The sequence below is a fragment of the Macaca nemestrina genome, chromosome 10, assembly GCF_043159975.1.
Source record: "Macaca nemestrina isolate mMacNem1 chromosome 10, mMacNem.hap1, whole genome shotgun sequence".
NCBI classification, from domain to species: domain Eukaryota; kingdom Metazoa; phylum Chordata; class Mammalia; order Primates; family Cercopithecidae; genus Macaca; species Macaca nemestrina.
The window spans coordinates 89,723,230-89,744,491 of record NC_092134.1 but is presented as its reverse complement, the minus strand read 5'-3'; the positions used below and the strand labels follow the sequence as shown (position 1 = coordinate 89,744,491).

General features: G+C 36.5%; 1 protein-coding gene across 5 annotated transcripts in view; it reads left to right on the top strand.

Annotated features, from left to right (window-relative positions):
* LOC105470104 (transmembrane protein 117) overlaps window positions 1–21,262 on the top strand; it is a 579,101-nt gene that overhangs the window by 80,960 nt on the left and 476,879 nt on the right. For 4 of the 5 annotated variants that reach the window (XM_011721851.3, XM_011721853.3, XM_011721855.3 and 1 more), the window contains exon 3: window positions 20,690–20,822. In XM_011721851.3, the coding sequence (XP_011720153.1) occupies window positions 20,690–20,822 (133 nt within the window). Of the gene's footprint in view, window positions 1–499; window positions 868–20,689; window positions 20,823–21,262 lie in introns of those variants that run through there. The other variant, XM_011721856.3, reaches the window with a different exon arrangement.

The following is a 21,262-nucleotide window of genomic DNA, read 5'->3' as shown; positions in this document are numbered from 1 at the left end:
AATCTCTTTTCTGTAAATACAGTTTCTTGGCTCTCCAGAGTGTGGTGTGGCTCCTTGTCTGTTCTTTTCTATGACTGAGACAGGTTAGAAATCTCAGTAGATTAAAACTTGGGAGGAATAGTGCCTGAATTCTTAAAGATGAAAGAACCCTAAGCATCTAAATTATAGTGCTTTATTATTCATTGTTTGCATAGACACAGGTCATATAAAATAACTCCTATGTCTATTATTTTATTGGTAGTATAGACATCCACAGTCTGACTAAAAGGATATAAAATATGGTAAGAAAATATGATACATTATGTGAATTACAGTAGAGATTAAAAAATGCCATTACTGACATTTACTACATAAAAGTTGCCCTTTGAAGTTATTTAATTATTTTAAGTATTTCGTGCTGTGAAGGTTATTTTCACAAATGTTCTTTTGCTCTGTCTTAATAAAGTGTCAAACATTTTAATAATGTAAAATAAGTATTTACCCTATGAATATTATACTTTATTTCTAGTTTGTGGTCCCACATCTCTCCTCATAAAAATTGCATTATCGTATTACATTTTCATCATATTAATTCCATGTTTCAGGTTCTCAAGTGGCTCTTACTCGTTTTCAGAATAATTATAGAGCATCAAGTTATGTATTGTGTAACAAACACACCCAAAACTCAGTGACTTAAAACAAGAATAAACATCTGTGATCTCATAATTTCTCTGTGTGAGGAGTTTGGGAGCCGATTGGCTGGTTCTGGCTTGGCATCTCTCATGACGTTGTTGTGACTATATCAGCCAGAGCTATAGCTATCTGAAGGCTTGACTGGAAAGTTATCTTCCAAGAAGGATGGAAGATGTTCTCTCAAATGGATGGCAGGTTGGTGCTAGCTGTTGGCTGGATCCCTCAGTTCCTCAAGTGGAATTTTTTGTAGGGCAACTTGATTGTCCTCGTGCCGTAATAGTTGATTTCCTCCAGAGACAGCAACTCGAGAGAGAGACCACGGTGGAAACTACAATAACTTTCACAACCTAGCCTTGGAAGTTCCTCATGTCATTTCAACCATATTCTGTTGGTCACACAGGCCAGTCATAATTCAGTGTGTGTGTGGGTGACTAACCAGAGCTGAGACTCATTGAGGGCCATCTTGTAGGCTGGCTACCGCACTTTCCCAAAAAAAATTTTATTTTTTTTATTTTTGGTTAAAAGTATTGAATTGAGTTAAATGGTCACATTTATTGTATGTGCAACCCAATTTCACTGACTCTTTGCAACCTCCAATTTCTAATCTTATTTAAAATCTCAAACACTTATTTCTTATCTCCGAGTGTATCATACGGGCTTATAAAGTCATCTGTCATATTCTGTTCTGTGCCCTCTATTGATGCTGACTTGCTGGGGACTGGTGGAGGTTAGTGCTTCACCACTGCTGTGGGCTTTAGGACTCCACCCCATCAGTCATCCATGCCAATGGGATGCTTTCTGAGGGTTTCCACATTTACAAGCCCCCAGGCTACTAAAATGAAGATGAATTACGTGAACTTCTTCCTATTTCAAAACCTGTGCTGATTTCCACCCAGAAGTGGAAAAAATGTCCCCTTTTCTACCTATGAATTATGTATATTTATCCCCCAGTACAAGATAGTGTGCTTCTGTATCTGGTGGGGCTTAAACCAGGATACATGGGCTGAGCTTGACCCTTGTGTACCATCATGTGCTTCAGATGCAATGTTATGTTGCCTATTTCATTTGACATTTAGCCAGAAAGTAAACTATTGAAATTATTGGAATTCTTTCCTTTCAGTTTAGCGAGCTAGTCTGAATCCCAGCTTTAAGCTCAAAGTAGCCACTTGCCATGTATGTGCAACACAGAACATATTAAACATATATATCGCCAGTGCCATTAGTAGCTGCATAAATAATGTTTGAGGTTAATCTGTATGCTAATTAAATATATGTTTAGAAAAATTCACTGTATCTCAGTTTTGGTCTTATATATCTTGAAGTTATTAGTTGCATACATCTGTCAAGGAACTTTTGTACTTTAATGGAATAATTCAATTCAAAATTGGCAGTGAAATTCTTACCTGAAATCAGTAGAAGCACCAGGGTGCTTTAGTCCTAAAACATTGGCTGGCATATCCTTTCCATTAATGGATCATTGATTTGTTCTCCCTCATATAAAGTGAAGTGCTATGTAACTGTAGATTCAACACTCTTCTCCCTTCTTCCAATTAGCTTGCTGCTCCTCTTTGTGAAATCCAGGAGTTATATTGCTTAAAGTCTTCTGATAAACATTTTCATAAGCTAGGGAATATAGTCTGAGAAAAAATAAATGGTTACATTGGAATTTCAGGTTTAAATTCACATTAGTCATTCTTAAAATATCTACCCCTTTAAATTTGATTTTTTAAGTGAATTATAAAACCTTAGGGAAGAACAGTTTGTGAAATATTGGAATTAATTCTTTTTTTTTTTTTGAGATGGAGTCTCGCTCTGTCACCCAGGCTGGAGTGCAGTGGCCGGATCTCAGCTCACTGCAAGCTCCGCCTCCCGGGTTCACGCCATTCTCCTGCCTCAGCCTCCCAGGTAGCTGGGACTACAGGCGCCCACCACCTCGCCCGGCTAGTTTTTTGTATTTTTTAGTAGAGACGGGGTTTCACCGTGTTAGCCAGGATGGTCTCGATCTCCTGACCTCGTGATCCGCCCGTCTCGGCCTTCCGAAGTGCTGGGATTACAGGCTTGAGCCACCGCGCCCGGCCTTGGAATTAATTCTTACTTGAATATTTAAAAGAACTCTTCTCTCAAACCATTTAGACATGGTGTTCTTTTCACTGAAAGATGCTCGAACTACCGAATAAAATATTTTTTTAGTAATAGAATAACTCAAGTTTCATACTTCTTTAATCATTTTGGCAAATAATATCTTTATCACGGTATTCATTTTTTATCCCTGCTATGTTTGTAGTTTTTCATTTCTAATACTTTTGTTACCTTCTCTCTTTTTTCTTCATCAGTCTAGTAAGAGATTTGTTGGTTTTATAAAACTTTAATGTTTTTGACTTTATTCATCCTCTATATTTTATTTTTGCCTTTGACTTAATTATTTTTTCGTATCTTTTAATATCAACTTTCTTTTGCTTTCTATGAGTTTATTACCTTGTGTTCTTTTTCTTAAGTTGGATATATAGCTTATAGATATTCAGCCTTTCTTTTATAATCTAAACAATTGAAGACTAAGTTTCCCATTTTCAACTATTTTTGTTGCATTCCAAACATTTGAAATGTAGTCTCTTGATAATGTTTCTTAATCTCCATTGGGATTTTTGTTTTATTCATGAATTATTTTGAAATGTGTTTTTAAATTCTGAAGTGTGAGGTATAAAAATTATTTAACATTTTGTTATTTGTAATTGATTACATTTGTTTGGAAATGTAGTCTGTGTGATATCTAATCTTTGAGCTTCACTGAGGTTTGTTTTGTCAATTTTAAAGCTTTCAATGCATGTTGGAAGAGAGTATGTGTTCTCTGATTGTTGCATGCAGGGTTCAATATGAAGTCCATTAAATCAAGTTTTAATTGTAGTATTCAAATATACTATTTCTTTGTTAATTTTTTTTTTTGGATTTGCATGACTTATTAAATGAGAGAGGAATGCTAACATCTCATGCTGACTATAGGTTTTTAAATTCCTTCCTATAGATATCTGATTTTGTTTTACATACAGTATTTTGAATCTATCTTATTTATATAATCTATCTTATTGATCAATTTTAAAATCATTCTATTTACCTGGAGAATTTAATATTTGTTATTATGTAATGATTCTCTTTATTCCTAACATTGTTTTTTAACTTAAAATCTATGTCATCTGAAATTAATACATATTCTAGCTTTCTTTTGGTTAGTTTTATCTGGTATATAATTTTACAGCCTATTACTTCCAACACTTCTGTATTCTTACTCATGTCTCTTGCAAACACATATCTTTGGATTTTTCTATCAGTTTTCTATCTTCTATCTAACAATTATTGTCTTTTAACTGGCAAGACCAATATGTTAAATTTATATTAGCATTTGATTCTGCCAAGTTTTTTTGTGTTTTCTGTTAGCACAACTTTTCCTTCTTTCTTTTTTCCCTTTTTTTGCACAGATTGAATTTTGTTTATTCCTTTTCTCTTTCTATCCCTCCTTCACTCCTCTGCTAGGTTTAGAAACTATGTATTAAATATCTACTATTTTAGTGGCTACCCTTGATACTTTACTATGTGTATTAAAAAACCTAGCTATTCTACAGCTGATCAATGTCTTAATCACCTGCTAAATAATCAAAGTTCCCTAGAACGTTTTAACTATATTCAACCTCTTCTTACTTCCATGGGATTGCTGTTCAGTGTTCTAGTTCTTTTTTTTTTTTTTTAACTCCACAAAGTAGACATTAATATTTTTATTATTTTGTATAAATGATGTTTGTCTAGATTTGATATATACTTACTAGTTTCTTTTATCACCATTTCTTTTTGCCTCAGATATTTCTTCTGAGATCATCTCTGGAATTAGGTTCATTCTCCTTGAAGTACTTTTAAATGAAGGTATATAGGAGGTATACTCTCTCAGTTTTTGCTTTTGTTTTCATTTTTAAAATCCTGTGACAAATGTCTTCTAGTGGAGTATTTAGTCCATTTGTACTTACATAACTATCAAATATTTGTGTTTAATTATATCACTTTACCATGCTACTTTTTTATTTGCCTTATCTTTCTTTAGTTCTTTACTCCTTTTGCTTTGCTTCGGATAAATACAATATTTTAAATATTTTATTGTTACTACTATACTACCTTGTTAGTTATACATACTTTTATTCATTTATTGATTACTCTAAAGAGTAAAACATGCATAATTGACATTAAAGCCTACCTTTAATGAATATTGCCAACAATTTCCAAGAACCTTATAGGACTTAACTTTATTGACCCCTTCTGCCTTGTAGCCTATTTTTGTCATAAACTGAAATTCCACATTTTAAATTCTAAATGATATTATTACTGTTTTTTTTAGTCTTTAACAGCATTATTGAGGTATAATGGACATATAACAAATTTCACATACTTAAGTATACAGTTTTGTAAGTTTCTGATATATGTATATAACTGTAAAACCACCACGACAGTCAGGATAACCATGTCTGTGTGAGCTTTTGTAACCTGCTTCTCTTATCCTTCTATGCATTCACACAATCACTGTTTATTTGCATTTTCTCAAAATTTATATAAATGGAATAATATGTGCATACTTTACAGCTATTAAATCTATCCATTGGTTATTTCTTTGGTAAAATTCATAATTTTTATATATTTCCTTATACATACTAATTGTAGTTTTCTGACTTCTGTGTTAAAATGCCAATCTTTGCATCATCACTGAGTCTGCTTATGTTATCAATTTTTTTCTCCTGGTTTTCAGCAATTTTTTATGTCTTGTTTCCTTGTGTGCCTAATTTTAAAAATTGAGTGTTAGAGATAATAGCTAAAGAATTGTAGAGATTCATGATGATACAGTCTTCCCTAGAGAAAATTTTGTTTTCTTCTAGTTTGTAGATACTGGGTTTCAGGCTTTCTTTGGTTTGATCTGTTTCTGATTTGTCCTTACTCCTATGATATTGCCTTTCATATATCACATCCTAAAGCCTGAACTCTGCCCAGAATTCTTCTACTTTGATGTTCCCTGAATTCTAATTTTTGTTTACTCAGCATCGTGAGACTAAAATTTATGCTTAGTTTTTTTCACTTATCAGCAGTTCTCTGCTTGATCTTACCTCTCACCTATATAGTTTAGTAGGTGTCAGCAAATGATCTATGGGAAATTGTGTTAGAATTTTGGGTCACTTTCTGAGTTTCCTTTTTCTTCTGGTATTTTGGTGTTTCATGTCCTGATTGCATTTGTAGACATGAATTTCAATTTTTTATCTCTGGTCCATTGACACTGCCTTAAGCTCTAAGCCACAGTTTTCCATATGGTCTCTATGACACTGAAAATCAGCAAATCTCCCAAGGGGAAAAAGATGCAATAAATTTGGCTCATCTAAGTGCATTTTCTTTCCTTAGTGATCTTGGCCTTTCAAGTCTTGCCTGCCTTGCTTGCTTTTTGATGCCTTCAAACAGTGGCCTTCATTATGATAAATACACTTGCTAGGTACACAGCTATAGGTTGATAGTTATTTTCTCTGAGCAGTTTGAGGCACTGTCTTATGACATCCATTGTTGCTGTTGGGAAGAGATCAGTATAATTATTGTTCATTTCAAATAATCTGTCTTTACTGTCTGATTTTAAGATCTTTTTTGTCTTTTAAGATAAATAAGTCCTGCAGTTACTACAGCTTACTTCCTGGAGAGTTTTTTGGCCTCATTGTAGGAAGAAGGAAATCAGGCAGAGGCCAGCGTCTTCCTGAATTGAGGAGATAGAGTTGGGTGTGTGGGGAGACCAAGACAGCTATTTCATATGGCAGAGTACCAGAGTGAAAAAGACAGCACAGTACCAGAGTGAAAAAGACAGCACAATGGAATAACCCTAGAGATCTGAAGATGCCTCTTGAGTCTTCACTGAGTAATGATCACCCACAGGGATGCGAGAAACCACCCAGAGCTGGAGAAAGTATCACTCAAAAGGAACACAGTAAAAATTCTTAGAGCTTACACAGGGCTAAGAAAAGTTTGTGTCCCTACAAGGCAAAACCACAAAATCTTGTCATTTATGTGCCATCAGGTAGAGTACTCAGAATGGTGGAAGTGGGGCAAAATTAACCCTGAAGGCTCCTGCTGCCTAACAAAGTTTAATAGAAATATTCAGTAGCATCAAACTATTTCCAAGTAATTTAAATGCATCCAAGAACAAAACTCAAGAGTAATTACAGGCATACAAAAATATCCTGTACCCATGAAGGTGAAAATTCACAATGTCTGGCATCCAGTCAAAAATTACCAGACACACAAAGATGCAGTAAAATATGACCCATAATCCAGAAGAAAAATAAGTCAAAAGAAGAGCCCAGAAATGATACTGTTGATACAGTTAGTAACAATGATATCAAAACATAACTATGTTCCATATGTTTCAGAGGGTAGAGAAATGCCCATGTGTTAAATTGAGACATAGCAGATTTCAAATACTTTACATTTGGTAATTTTTTTTTTTTTTTTTTTTTTTTTTTTTTTTTTTTTTTGGGATGGAGTCTTGCTCTGTTGCCCAGATTGGAGTACAATGGCTCGATCTTGGCTCACGGCAAGCTCCGCCTCCTGTTCACGCCATTTTCCTGCCTTAGCCTCCTGAGTAGCTGGGACTACAGGTGCCCACCACCATGCCCGGCTAATTTTTTGTATATTTTAGTAGAGACTGGATTTCACCGTGTTAGCCAGGATGGTCTCAATCTCCTGACCTTGTGATCCGCCTGCCTCGGCCTCCCAAAGTGCTGGGATTACAGGCATGAGCCCCCGTGCCCAGCCTACATTTGGTGATTTCAATATTTAAAGTTCTTGTATTGTCTAAAGTTTTATTTGCTATTTCTATCAACTCTCACTCATGGTAACACTTCTTTTTGAGTTTAGTGAGTTTTTATTTTGAACTCATATTTTAATAATCTATCTAAATTCTGAGGGTTTAAATAAAGCTTGTTGTTCTCTAGAGAGTATTCACATTTGCCAAATTTGGAATCCAATAGATAACTATAGTTTAAGGACAACTTTACATTCTTTGAAGGATCCTGATTTATGCTGGGAGACCCAGGCTTGACGTCTCTACCTTGCAGTGTCCTTGAGCTTACTTTTATTTTATTTTCTCAGCGTTTTTATGGGTGTCTGGTCTGAAAATAACGCTAGATTTTAAGTTTGCTTACTGGTACTCTTCAAATTTTAGCTGACTCTTGCCTCTAGCCCTTTTGATGTGCATGAAAATCTGTGTTTGTTGTGTTTCCCCTAATTACCATCATATTTACAGTACACAGCAATGGCCAGGCACATAGTTAGAATTAAGAATTTGCCATATGAGTTACTATCATTAATACAAAAGCCTGTGGTGTTTAAAATTATATTATTTCTAGATTTTTTAAATCGTAGGAGTCTAGATAAAACAGATAAAATGGCTGCCTCATTTAAGAATTTATATAAAATAACTTTGTTAGATTTTTAATAAAAATTCTTTGGTAGTCAGATTTACTTTGCTCTGATTTCATTAAATAAGATTTTTTTTTTTTTTTCCCCAGAACTGGATACTTTTTGTTTGAACACCTTTCAAATACCCTTTTTGATGGTGATCACCAAAGTGATTCCTGTATCCTGTTCTTTTGATTCTACTTTAACTTGGGCTTGGATAATTATTGGAAAATTGTCTAAAAGATCCTAACACTTGGCTTAAAAGAAATAATGATTGATAGATTTGTCCTAACTCACCTTAAAGTACATCAAAAGAATCCTGGACTCTGCCTTCAAACTGTTGTGTGACCATTGGTGGGTTATTTGAACTACTTACACCTCAGCTTTCTCATTTATTAATCAAAGGAGTTGAAATACATTATTCTTGGATATTACTAGGGGATTAAAAAGCATAGCAACTTATAATTAGCGCCTCTCTTTGATACTCCTAATCTGTCATTTAAACTTGTATCTTACGAGTTAATATGTTTTAGTAACTCTATAAATGGAATGTGTAGAGACAATAGCACATTTTCAAGTACGAGACACCACTCTGTAAGACTTAGAGGACTTTTGGAAAGCCGTGAATGAAAATCAAATTCAGGATAAAAAGGAGAGTCAGAAAGATCTGAATGCATAGGTACAAATAATAGGAATACTGTAAATGTGGATGACGTGGCAGAATCTTGGCCTTGGCATCCACGCCTTGTGATTGATCAAGATTGCTTAAGACCATGGAAATCAGCCTGCAGGGGATTATTCTTGACAATTTAACTTTTCCTTCTTAATTGCATTAATATCATGCCTAAAGTTAAAGGAAAACCTATTTTAAAATTGTCAAGTATTCTTGTTCTTTAATATTGGTATTAGTATAATGGTGAAGATGTAAGAATTTAATAATGGTAGTAATGTTAATTTTTAAGAATTGGGAACTATACTTTCTATCTTATTACCCATTTCAAAATACAGAATTTCTTTTTATTTTTGAGATGGAGTCTCACTCTGTCGCCAGGCTAGGGTTCAGTGGCATGATCTCGGCTCACTGCAAACTCTGCCTCCTGGGTTCAAGCGATTCTCCTGCCTCAGCCTCCCGAGTAGCTGGGACTACAGGTGTGTGCCACCACACCCAATTAATTTTTGTATTTTTAGTAGAGACGGGTTTCACCATGTTGGCCAGGATGGTCTCAAACTCTTGACCTTGCGATCTGCCTGCTTCAGCCTCCCAAAGTACTGGGATTGCAGGCATGAGCCACTGCTCGCGGCCCAGAATTTCAATAGTGACAGTCTCTAAGGGTTCAGAAAATATTATGTTTACTTTTACTTGAATTATAAAAATAGATTAAAAGAATTTTGATTATTAAATGTTGAAATAATGTTTCTAAAATAATTATTTTAAACCTACCATAGCTAGTTATGTCTTATTAGGTTAAGCGGTATCAAATTGCTGGTATTTGATGGGTTTTGACCTTAAAAATGCTATTTGATATAATTTCATTTAGTAATAAAATATAGGCCAAATTGATTCCATCAAAATTAAAGAACATAATATATGTATGCATAAATTAAGTGTGCTGATAAATCTTATCTTGGGCTACAAGGTAATATATAGCATTAATTTAGCATTCTTTTTATTTGATGGCTAACTTTTCCTTAAAAGGAAAACTAATAGATTCTAATAAATGAATACCTTTATTTCCTCTTGCAGTCATGTTTTTTCATGTTGAGCAATAAGCAATTTGAGTTAAACTTGAGGATGGTTTAATGGAAAGAGCCAAATTGTAATAGTAAAATACAATATTCAGACTCTCTCAAATGGAAGGTTTATTACTGTGTTACTGAGACTAATTTATGTCAACATGTGTTTATTTAGTAATTTTACTAAATATTTATTTTAATATACACACTTTTGAAATTGACATTTAGTTAAATTGACATTAAACTTTAGATCTGAACACACTATGATTCATACTGTTTATAACCGTGCTTTTATTTTCCTTTTTTTGTAGAAGCTCTTTTGAATTTCACATTGTAATCTTCGTTAGTATTATATGAGATTGTATCTCAATATTCAGTGTTTGATATTCTGTCAAATTCAGAGAATAGCCGACATTTCTTGAGTATGCTCCTATTCCTAATAAGGGATGATAACCATCTGCTCGATGTTTTTAAATTCTCTTTGTACCCTGAAATAAGATTTGATCTGAATATTAATGTAATGGTACTCTTAGAGTACAAAAGTTTTATGATCTTACATTTATTGTATAAAGTCATGTTTGTCTAACTAGACCATCCTAACTGCCATAATGATACTCTGGTGTAGTTTGTTAGATAACTTGGTTGATGTTCCATTCATGGAATAATTCCCATATTTTAGTTATTTTTATTCTGTTACCATTTTTTATTTTTTTGTTTGAGGCAGAGTCTTACTCTGTCACCCAGGCTGGAATGCAGTGGCATGATCATGGCTCACTGCAGCCTCGACCTCATTGGGCTCAGTTGATTCTCCCACCTCAACCTCTGGAGTAGCTGGGACTACAGGTGCTCCACCATGCCTGGTTAATTTTTTGTATTAGAGATGAAGTTTTGCCATGTTGCCCAGGCTTCTGTTACCAGTTTTTAGTTAGTGAATTTAAACAAAAATAGTCATATCATGTTTTTATAAACTATAAATTTACATAAGTTTGTGATGCATTCTTTTTTTTTTTTTTTGAGTCGGAGTCTAGCTCTGTCGCCCAGGCTGGAGTGCAGTGGCCAGATCTCAGCTCACTGCAAGCTCCGCCTCCCGGGTTTACGCCATTCTCCTGGCTCAGCCTCCCGAGTAGCTGGGACTACAGGCGCCTGCCACCTCGCCCGGCTAGTTTTTTGTATTTTTTAGTAGAGACGGGGTTTCACCGTGTTAACCAGGATGGTCTCGATCTGCTGACCTTGTGATCCGCCCGTCTCGGCCTCCCAAAGTGCTAGGATTACAGGCTTGAGCCACCGCGCCCGGCCACGTGATGCATTCTTAATATACTTATTTTAGTCTGACTGGAAGTGAATTTCAATTAGTTTTCAACTGCTGTGATTAAATTTCATTTTATCTTTTATTCTCTTCTTCCAACCATAAGAAATAGGGATTACATTTATTGTCAAGTATTCTAATATTTAAAATGTTAAATATTAAGTTGGCCTTAAAGAATGTTATAACACTTCAGGTTCATTTTATATATTAGAGAAGCATACAATGAGAGATAAAATATAAGGAGGAATACTTTTTCTTTTAGTGGGTAAGGACTATATATATTGTATATATACACATATATATACACACACACACATACACACACACACACACATATATATTTAACAGTCTTTTGAATTAGCAGATTTTGACCTAATCTCTCCCTGACAAAGCAAATCATAAATCCCGGAATTGGACTGGATCTTAAAAGTCATATAATTCAGCCTTTTAAACTATGCTTGGCAAGGGCCATTTCTCCTTGTCTGCACTGAAAGGAACTTACTACCTCCTGAGAGAGTCCATCCTATAAGCTCCTTCTATAATCCCAGATATGAAGTATTAACAAAGAAGGCAACTTCCTAGAGGAGATCATTTCTGACTTGCATTTTAGGCTTTATAGGAAGGAGAGCAGTTAGTTGAGTCGTGGAGAAGGAAGATTATCTCAGGCAGAGAGTTCAGCATTAGCATAGAAAAGTGCAACCTGCTTAGTGTTGATGGAAACAGTGACACGATGGGAGTGGTGAGGGAGGAGAGGGAAGTATGGGTCAAATTAATTCATGCCTTGTATACCATGTTAGGGAGCTTGGATTTTGTATTACGGGGAAATTATGATTATTGAAAGTTTTTTTTTAAGTGAAGGGGTGACTTGATTTTACCATGTGTGATTTTAGTCAGATTTACTGGCTCTGTGGAGGGTGGGTTTGAGATGGAAAAGGTTGGAGTAAGACAGGCCAGCTAAGAGGGCATTGCAATGGTAGGTCTTACCAAGAGACAGTGAGAACCTAAATTATGAGAGAAGAGTTTGGAGGTAAGGACATAAAATGATAGGGCAATTGATTGAAATGGAAGGTGTACAGGAAGAAAAAGTCAAGAGTGAATTCTACCTTGAGTTATTTTGAAAATGATAATAAAGTCAGAAGTAGGAGTAGATTTAGGGATGGGATGGGTCAAGTTGCAAATAGGGGCATATTGTATATTGGGGCAGAGGGTAGGGATTTTGGCTTTGTTTTTGTCTACTGAGTTTGATTTGCTGGTAGGATATCTAGGACTATGGTGGGCAGCTGACTTCCAGTGTGAAGCTCAGGAGGAAAAGTTTCTACTGGAGGTACTGGATGTTGAAACCATGGGAGAGGATGAAATCATATAGTGATATGGTGAAGACAAGGACTGAGGACAGACTATGGCACATCATTATTTCTATGATAATTGGAAGAAGGGATGCCTAAAATGGTGACTGAGAAAAAGCAGGAAAATAGAAAAAGAATGGCATATTTGATGTTAGGGAACGTGAGGAAGTAGTGTGAAAAGAGACAGAGAACAACTGTTAGGTCAGATGCAGCCAGGATGTCTTGCAAGTTAAAGACGAATATATTTATTCTGGATTTGGAAGTGGTGGAGGTCATTGCATTTGCCAGAACAATTTCAGTGGAATGTTTGCAAGGCAAGTAAGATCTCGGTGAGTGGGTGTGATTAAGATTACTCTTTCTTGAAGTCTGGATGAGAAAACAAGGAGAATGGGTGGAAGTTCAAGGACATTATTTTTAGGATCAACTTAGGAGGCTTCAAAAGTGGAGAAAAAAGAATGAGGAGAGAGGGAGAGATCAGATATACAAAGGAGCGAAAGGATGGCTGGATCAAGTCCCCCAAGAGAGGAGGGGTTGTGGTTTTAAAAAGGCACAAGTAGGGTCTTCTTTGGGAGGAGTACTGCATCCTTTGAGGAATAAGGGAAGGAAGTTAGGATAGTCATGAAGGTAGGTAAGTAGATGAATGTGAGCAGGTAGGAAGTTGAGGGAAATAATGTTTGATGACAAGGATGTCTTCTTGAGGTTGAGACCAGAGTCATATTCTAAGAGTGAAAGGGGCTCAGTAGGAGCTTTGAGATGAAATTTGAAATAGATATTAAGGAGAATAGGAAAGAGAATTGACAAGGACAGGGAAAGGCATTGATGCATTAATGTGCAGTGCTGTGATAGCAACTAAACTCTGGATTATGATTATGTAGTGGCTTATCAACTGTGTTGTGCAACTTTTTTCCACAGTAGTCAAAATTGGAGAAAACAAATTGTAGCTGTACATCAGAGTTGGGTGTTTGCTGGGGATGTGTAAGACACATCTAGGGTATACAGAAATGTATATGGTGTTGATGAAAAGGCTGATAAGGAAGCAGGAGTTTCATGCTAAATGGGGGGAACAGAATTTAGGAGGTGACTCATAGATGGGGAGAAAGTTGGGGAGGAGAGCAACTTAAAGAACTGAAGGCCTCAGAGGGCAAGTATAACAGGACCTAGATCTAGAAAGATAGGATTCCATACAGTGGAATGTTGTTTGTTCATTTATTTATGTAGTGTTTTTTTTTTAATCCATTGGACAAATAACTTAAGGCATACTGTGTGCCAGGTACTATGCCATGGGGACATAGTGGTAAAGAAGATCAATCTGGTCTCTACTGTGCTACAGTTTATAGACAGGTGTAGCACACATATAGTAGACAAAAAGTATACAAATCTTTGGGTCTCAGTGTTATAGACCACAGGCTCTTAGGCTGTTGTGTAATAGACATTTACACAAGGCCAAGTAGATTAGCCAGACAAGGCTTTATTTTGGGACTTGTGCTCAAGCTCAAGGGAGACAGTGGAGGTATAAGAATTCTCTGGCTGGCTCCCTGAAAAGAGCCGTAGGGATTTTTTATTAGGCAATGTGCAGGAACTGACATCAAGGGGAGGGTGTGCAGGCTGGGCTGGGTAGAGCATGTGAGGGCTAGGGTATGCAGGACAGCATATCTGGTTGTGATGGTTTGAGGTAATGGGCCACCTAGTGGTCTGGCTGGGGGCAACAAGGCTATAAATCAGCTGTTTAGCCTTCCTTCTCAAGGTGGGACACCCCACAACTTGGTTGGATGTTTGGATCTCCTAAGGCCAGTTTCTGGAATTCTTTAAGTAAAAGGCCTGGTTAAACATTACAAGAGCACAGAGGAACGATATAGAATGGCTATTTTCTTTGTATGACCAAAGCCTCTAGGTTAGCAGGTATAGTGTCAGCAAGGTAGTGGTGTGGATTTTGAGATCAGTGGGACAAGAGAAGAAAAAAGAAAAAATATGTGAAGAAGGAGCTGCATCCCACTCCTACTGTATCTCATTAGGACTTCTGTGGTTGAGCAGACTGAGAGGTAACAGTACATCGTTGCCAGCAAGGTGTGTTTTCTTCCTATTTTACTTGTAGAATTTTTCTTTTGGAGGACTTGAGTGCAGGTCTTAATTTTCTTTCTAGAATCTTCTCATCAGTATTTCATTCAGTGAAAATATTTTATTATGTGTTATGCTGAGAACTAGGGATGTAAAGAAAGATAAAGGAAATAAAGACTTCATGTGGGCCATTTAAACCCCATTTTTTCTTGCCTTCTGTGGGCCTCTTTCCATCAGTCATCTTTGATCCAGTAAGATAATGGTAGCTGCAGTAATACAGATCTCCAAAATGTATAATGACTGCAGACCAGCTGAATTTCTCATTCACATAAAGCCCAAGACATGGCAGGCACCTGTGTTCCAAGCAGTGACTCAGGGACCCAGAGGCCTTTTGTTTGTTGCTCTCCCCTCTTCAATACCATGTTTGCCAAACTTAACTTGCATTTGGGGTCAAGGTGGTGCTAGGGAATTAATTTCATCTGGCTGTAGGAGTGGAGCAGGTGGCATAGGCCTAGCTAATCCTAAGACTTAGTTAGATTGCTTTTCATAACTCTGCCTAGGGTAATTGGTTCAGGACCCAAATGAGCACAAATAGAATGAATCTCATAATTTTCTCTAGAAATGCTAGGGCAAAAGCATTATCTTTTCATCCGTGGACAACAATGAAGAAGCAGCCCTCAGGTTCTTATGGTCATCTTGGGACAACAAAGGGTGTGTGCATGTGTCTTGGGGGAGAAAGTAATGGGAATCAGCTAGGATGAGATGCCACACTGAGGAAACTGAGCTGGGAAATAGAGGTTAATCAAGCCTTGATAATATTGTCTGAGTGCTGGATCAGGTCTTGCTTGAAGTGATTCTATTCCTTTAGGTAAACTAGATCTACATTATTTCCTGAATATCTATAATATCTGTTGTATGCAAAAATTATTTTGAGAACAGACATGAGAAAAAAAGATGGAAAATGTGAGAAGAGGCAGGATGCAGTGGCTTATGCCTGTAATCCCAGCACTTTGGGAGGCCGAGGTGGATGGATCACCTGAGGTCAGGAGTTTGAGACCAGCCTAGCCAACATGGTGAACCCCCATCTCTACTGAAAATACAAAAATTAACCAGGCGTGGTGGCATGTGCCTGTAATCCCAGCTACTCCAGAGGCTGAGATAGGAGAATCACTTGAGCCCTGGAGGCGGAGGTTGCAGTGAGCCAAGACTGTGCCATTGCACTCTAGCCAGGGCTAGAAAAAAAAAAAAAAGAAATTGTGAGAAGGAAGCCAATAAAGAATCCTTATAATTTAACCTAGTTTTAGTTGAAGTTTCGGTTTTGTTTTTGCTTTTGTTATTTGCAACAGGAATATTCTTACTGATATGCGGAATGCCTGCTATGCTGATTTTTTGCCTATTATATCTTTTTACTCCAACAAACTAAATATACTCCTTTAAGTAATTGCAGATTCTATTTGTTTCTTGTATATATGTGTGGGTCAAATCATATATAGGTTTTAGAGCAGAAGACTTAATGGACAGTAGTGTTAATTTCAGTTTGGAGTCCTCTTGAATGAATCCCTTTGTTTGTCCTTTTTTATTTCCTAGTCAGGGTCTTATGTGTAATGCCATACTTTTTCGTCTAAATTAAATCTTATTCTGAGTTTTTGCTTACCAAGGTAAGCAGAGAGTCCAATATTAATAATATTTCAAATCACCTTTTCTATCACCAAGGTTTTGCAGAAGTTCCAGGGCTACACATACTGAAAAGACTCCTTCAGCTTGTTTTTACTTCTCTACCCCTTCTCCTACTGCTACTTCAGTAATGGTTTTCTACTACTTGGGCACAATGACTCTGAGGTGCCTGGGATCTACTCAAGTCATTGTGTGCCTAATAGAGGTGGGTGGCTGCCCTACTGGCACCATTCCCCTGAGACTAGCTTAGGTTGATAACTCAGACTTCCAAAGCCATGTGTATTAGTCTGTTCTCATGCTGCTAATAAAGACTTGCCTAAGACTAGGTAATTTATAAAGGAAAGAGATTTAATCGACTCACAATTCCACATGACTGGGAAGGCCTCACAATCATGGCAGAAGGCAAAGGAGGAGCAAAGTCACATCTTGCATGGTGGCAGGCAAGAGAGAGCTTGTGTAGAGGAATTCCCATTAATAAAACCGTCAGCTGTCATGAGACTTACACACTACCACAAGAACAGCACAGGAAAGATTCGCCTCCATGATTCAATTACCTCTCACTGGGACCTCCTACAACACTTGGGAATTATTACAATTCAAGGTGAGATTTGAGTGGGGACACAGAGCCAAAATGTGTCATCATGACCCTTGATACCTTGGCCTTCACCAATATCCATGTGGTCATCCCCAAATGAGGTTCTGCCACCTTGGAGACCTAAATCCTTGTATTCTTTATGAACCCAGAAGCCCTCGGTCTATCTGAACCCTGCTTTAACAATCTTCCAGAGGTAGAGCTCCCCACATCTCCTACCTGGAAACACAAACACTTCTCCTCCTCTGAGACTGTGTAGTGTATTTCTTTGCACAGGTCTCCATATGAAAATCACTCCTAAAGAAAAGGGACCTAGAACTCTCAATAAAAAAAGTCTGGCAGTGTGGTAGAAAGGAAAATCTTCTTTCCATTCTTTTGGTGAAGAGAACACAGCAGCAAAAAGGCCAAGAAACCGAGTAGTTTCTCCATAATTCTCCCTATCAAAATTGTCTGCCTCTATTTTCCACAACATACATAGGTTCATTTTATATACAATTTTTTTTTGTTTGTTTTCGTTTTTTTTTTGAGACAGAGTTTTGCTCTTGTGGCCCACGCTGGAGCGCAATGGCGCGATCTTGGCTCACTGCAACCTCCAGCTCCCAGGTTCAAGCGATTCTTCTGCCTCAACCTCCCAAGTAGCTGGAATTACAGGCACGCGCCACCACGCCTGTCTAATTTGTTTTGTATTTTTAGTAGAAATGGGATTTCACCATGTTAGCCAGGTTGATCTCGAACTCCTGAACTCAGGTGATCCTCCCGCCTGGGCCTTCCAAAGTCCTGGGATTACAGGCATGAGCCACCATACCCGGCCCCTTACATACACATTTAAATGTGCTTTTATATCGTTAGAATTTTATGACATCTTAGTGTTCCTAAACCTACTGTATTTCCGGAAAACATTCTGAAGTTCTAGGCCATTTCATCTGACTTTAGCCAACATTCATAATCATCAATTTCTGTGCCCTCCCACCCTCTCCTTCTTCACATATGCAGGTTTGTGTCCCACGTTAATGCTTTTGATTGTTCTAAGCTATATTTTCTAATTTTTTGACTGTATTGAAGGTGACAGTCTATATACTGCAAGATGGATCTTATTAATAAAATAAATACACACTCAGATTTACAAATATTAGTATATCTGTGATTCAAATAATCATTTTTGACCATGTCAGAAATGTATCCCTCTTAGTGATGTTTTTCACTTCTATTGGCCTGTAAGGATTGTTGTCACTTGGTTGTCTCCTGAAACTCCTCTAAAAGAAAGTCATAAAATTCTGAATTCTTGGACCTATAGACCTATAGGAAAAGTGGCACATAATTTATCTTCCAAACAATCATACTTAAGAAAGGAAGGGGTTACTATTAATACTTATGCAGGACAACAATTATAAACCACTACTGTCCCAGGCAAACCACATATATAGTCACCCTAAAGGGCAGAGACAATGTATTTCCATCTGACATCCTCAGGTAGTTCCAAGGTTCTTGGTCTGATTACATTGCATGGGAGAAGTCCTTTGTGAGAACAGTGAGCTGAGGGCAGTCCTTGTGTGTATATGTTTCTTAACATTTGAGGGTTGCTTATTGAGTTAACCTTTAAGTAGTTTATGGGAAATTTTTATAATACAATGCGACTCAACACTTGGGTCATACTAGTTCTGGACTTAATATTTTGCAGCACTTTTCTTGTTGTCTTTGAATGAATTTCAAGTCATGTTAACCTACCATTTTGTTCTAATGACACTAATGGCTGAAATTAGTGGTAGACGATGAGCTTGGCAATGACAGCATAAACGGTACTGCCACATCTCTCTTTTTGCTAACTTTGTATTATTTCCACCTGTGTACAGTTAGTCCACAATGTTTTATTTGCAAAGCACTGTTAAATCACCAGCATTATTATTTGACTTTTAAAGTATATTTGTTAGTGAATTTTTTTGACACACGCGTATGTTAAGAAAGAAATTCACATTTAAATCTTAAAGGAACTCTAATTGCCGGTCTTTGAAGTGCTTCATTATCAACTGCTGAATTAAATAAATAGGTCTTGGTCTAAAGCTGAAAGGACTTGCAGAAAAGGGACCCCTGAACAAAGAGTCCATGAGTCCAAAGTAAGGTCACAATTCCATTAAATACTCAAATGATAATTGACTTCAAGCACTGTCCTGCATTGCTTACAGTTGAATCTCCAGCACTTACAACTGTGTCTGGCATGTAATAGGCATGTATTAAATATTTGTTCAATGAATAAAAAAATATTCCTTATAGTGTAAGATATTTGTGGCACGTGATTTTACTCTCAAGCACTCTGTTGTTAATATGTTTTTACAATATTCTTGTCAGTATGTTGTGTGGAAGCTTGAAAATCCCTGGCTTTTCATAATCATTGATTAAATTAATCAGCAGGTTCTATGATCTTATAATTTATGGGGCTAGTATCACTTGTTTTAGTAGAAGGTTTTCCACATTCTTCTTTTAGTTATACAGTCACATTCTCCCTGACTTTCAGTTTTAACCTTTGCTTCTCTTGTGTAGGCCAAGAATCCATGGCATGATGTAATCAAATCTCTTCACCCCCTTTTTTTAGCCTCCATCTAAAGTTTTAGCTAGGATAATGTTTCTGTTAGCCTGGTTTCCAAATGAAATCTAAAGTGCTATTTTCATAAAGGTGAGATATAAGGAAAAGTTCAATAGTTAAATCTTAAAAGAGTGTTTCTTCCTGTGCTCAGTGAGATATGTGAGAGATACTGTTTGTCCCTAGAGAGATAATTTCCAGGCAGAAATACATACATATATTTCATAACTGGCATATCATTAAAAAAGGGAATAGTAAGAAATTTTATTGTAAGATTCAGGTCTATTCTATTTTAATTGTAGTTCCTGTATGCACGTCATCTCCATTATTATTCTTAGGAAGAGAGGTAAGTAAAATAGACACAGTTTATCTCGGGAGAAGCTAGGGTGACCTATGCTCACATCTTTCTTACTCCCAAGGTTTTTCACCTTCCTCATCTTTCAGGGTACTAGTGCCATCATTTCTCTTTACCATAAATCAAAACATTTCTCTGGTGGAATTATATTAGTAGTTTTTACTTTAGTGTTCATCTTAATATATGTTTCTTCCTTAAGGTGTTTGCATCTTAACATTCTCTCTAACATTAGCATTTGTCTTCATAAATGGAATTTTAGTCATCAGGGTGAAAATTATGTTTTGCCAGGAGCCACACCAAGCTTCATTAACACATACACTGTCACCTCTCATATGCACTTGTATTTGTACTTGTACAGGGGCATGGGTGTTAAGAGTGAGGCTAAGCTGCGTGTTTTATAACAGAGACTTAATTTTTTCTTTCAAGTTTTCATGTACCTTAAACAATTAGACTTGATAAGTAAGGTTGGCCTTGGTTTTATCATCTGGCCAGTATTGGGAATGGATCTTTAGAAGCAAAGGGAAATGATATGGGATTCATGCAACTTTACCATTTGTCTTAAGTAGTTTCAGTGTGAACCAAAAACATATTTGTAAAATAAAAAGTAGCAGCTAAGTAGGGCTGTAGTTCATCTTGTTTTCATGCTAGCATAATGTACTATCTCTGAACACTAGATTCTTGGATTAGTACTATTTACTCTAGGATGATATGTGATATGAGGATCGTCTTGGACTTTATTTATGATCATTTATTTACAAAACAGCAAAAAGAACATTGTATTGTGGCTTTACTCATAAGGCAGTCCTATGGCAAAGACTTCAGAATATAATGAGACAATAGAGATTCATAAAAATAAAGCAAAGATCCATGAATTTTGAGTTACAATGTACATTAATATTTAATAATATTTGTATTTCAGGTCAGTTGCTCCGATTAAAAATGTTTCGAGAGGATCATGGGTCATGGATGACAATGTTCTTCAGCACAATTCTCTTTCTCTTCATATTTTCTCACATATACAACACGATTCTTCTGATGGATGGAAACATGGGGTAGGTTATATTTCCCCTTTCTACTGTGGTGAGTGTTGTGTTTGAAACTCAAAATAATTTAAGAATTTTTTAGCTTATAGTAGTCTGTCTGCTTTACAAATATTCTGCCCTAAGAAGAAGGAGTATTTTGTGTATTTTTCTTAACTAAGACATTAAAGTTTTTTTTTTTTTTCCAGGAAGCGTATACTGCATTACAATATTTAGATTTTGTTCTTTATCCTTTAGGACTTTTGTAGAGGGTGGTGGGAGGGCAGGTACTAATTTCATTATACTGACAAGCGGGTATAAGACTCAGGAAATCTTATTGATTTGCATATATTCAAATGATTCATAGAGTGGGGCTAAGATGAAGGTTTCCAGGTTTGCAATTTCATTGGTCTGCAATGCCTGGCTAAATAAAAGTGTTTGGTACAGGAGGCATTTTCTTTAACTCTCTTGAC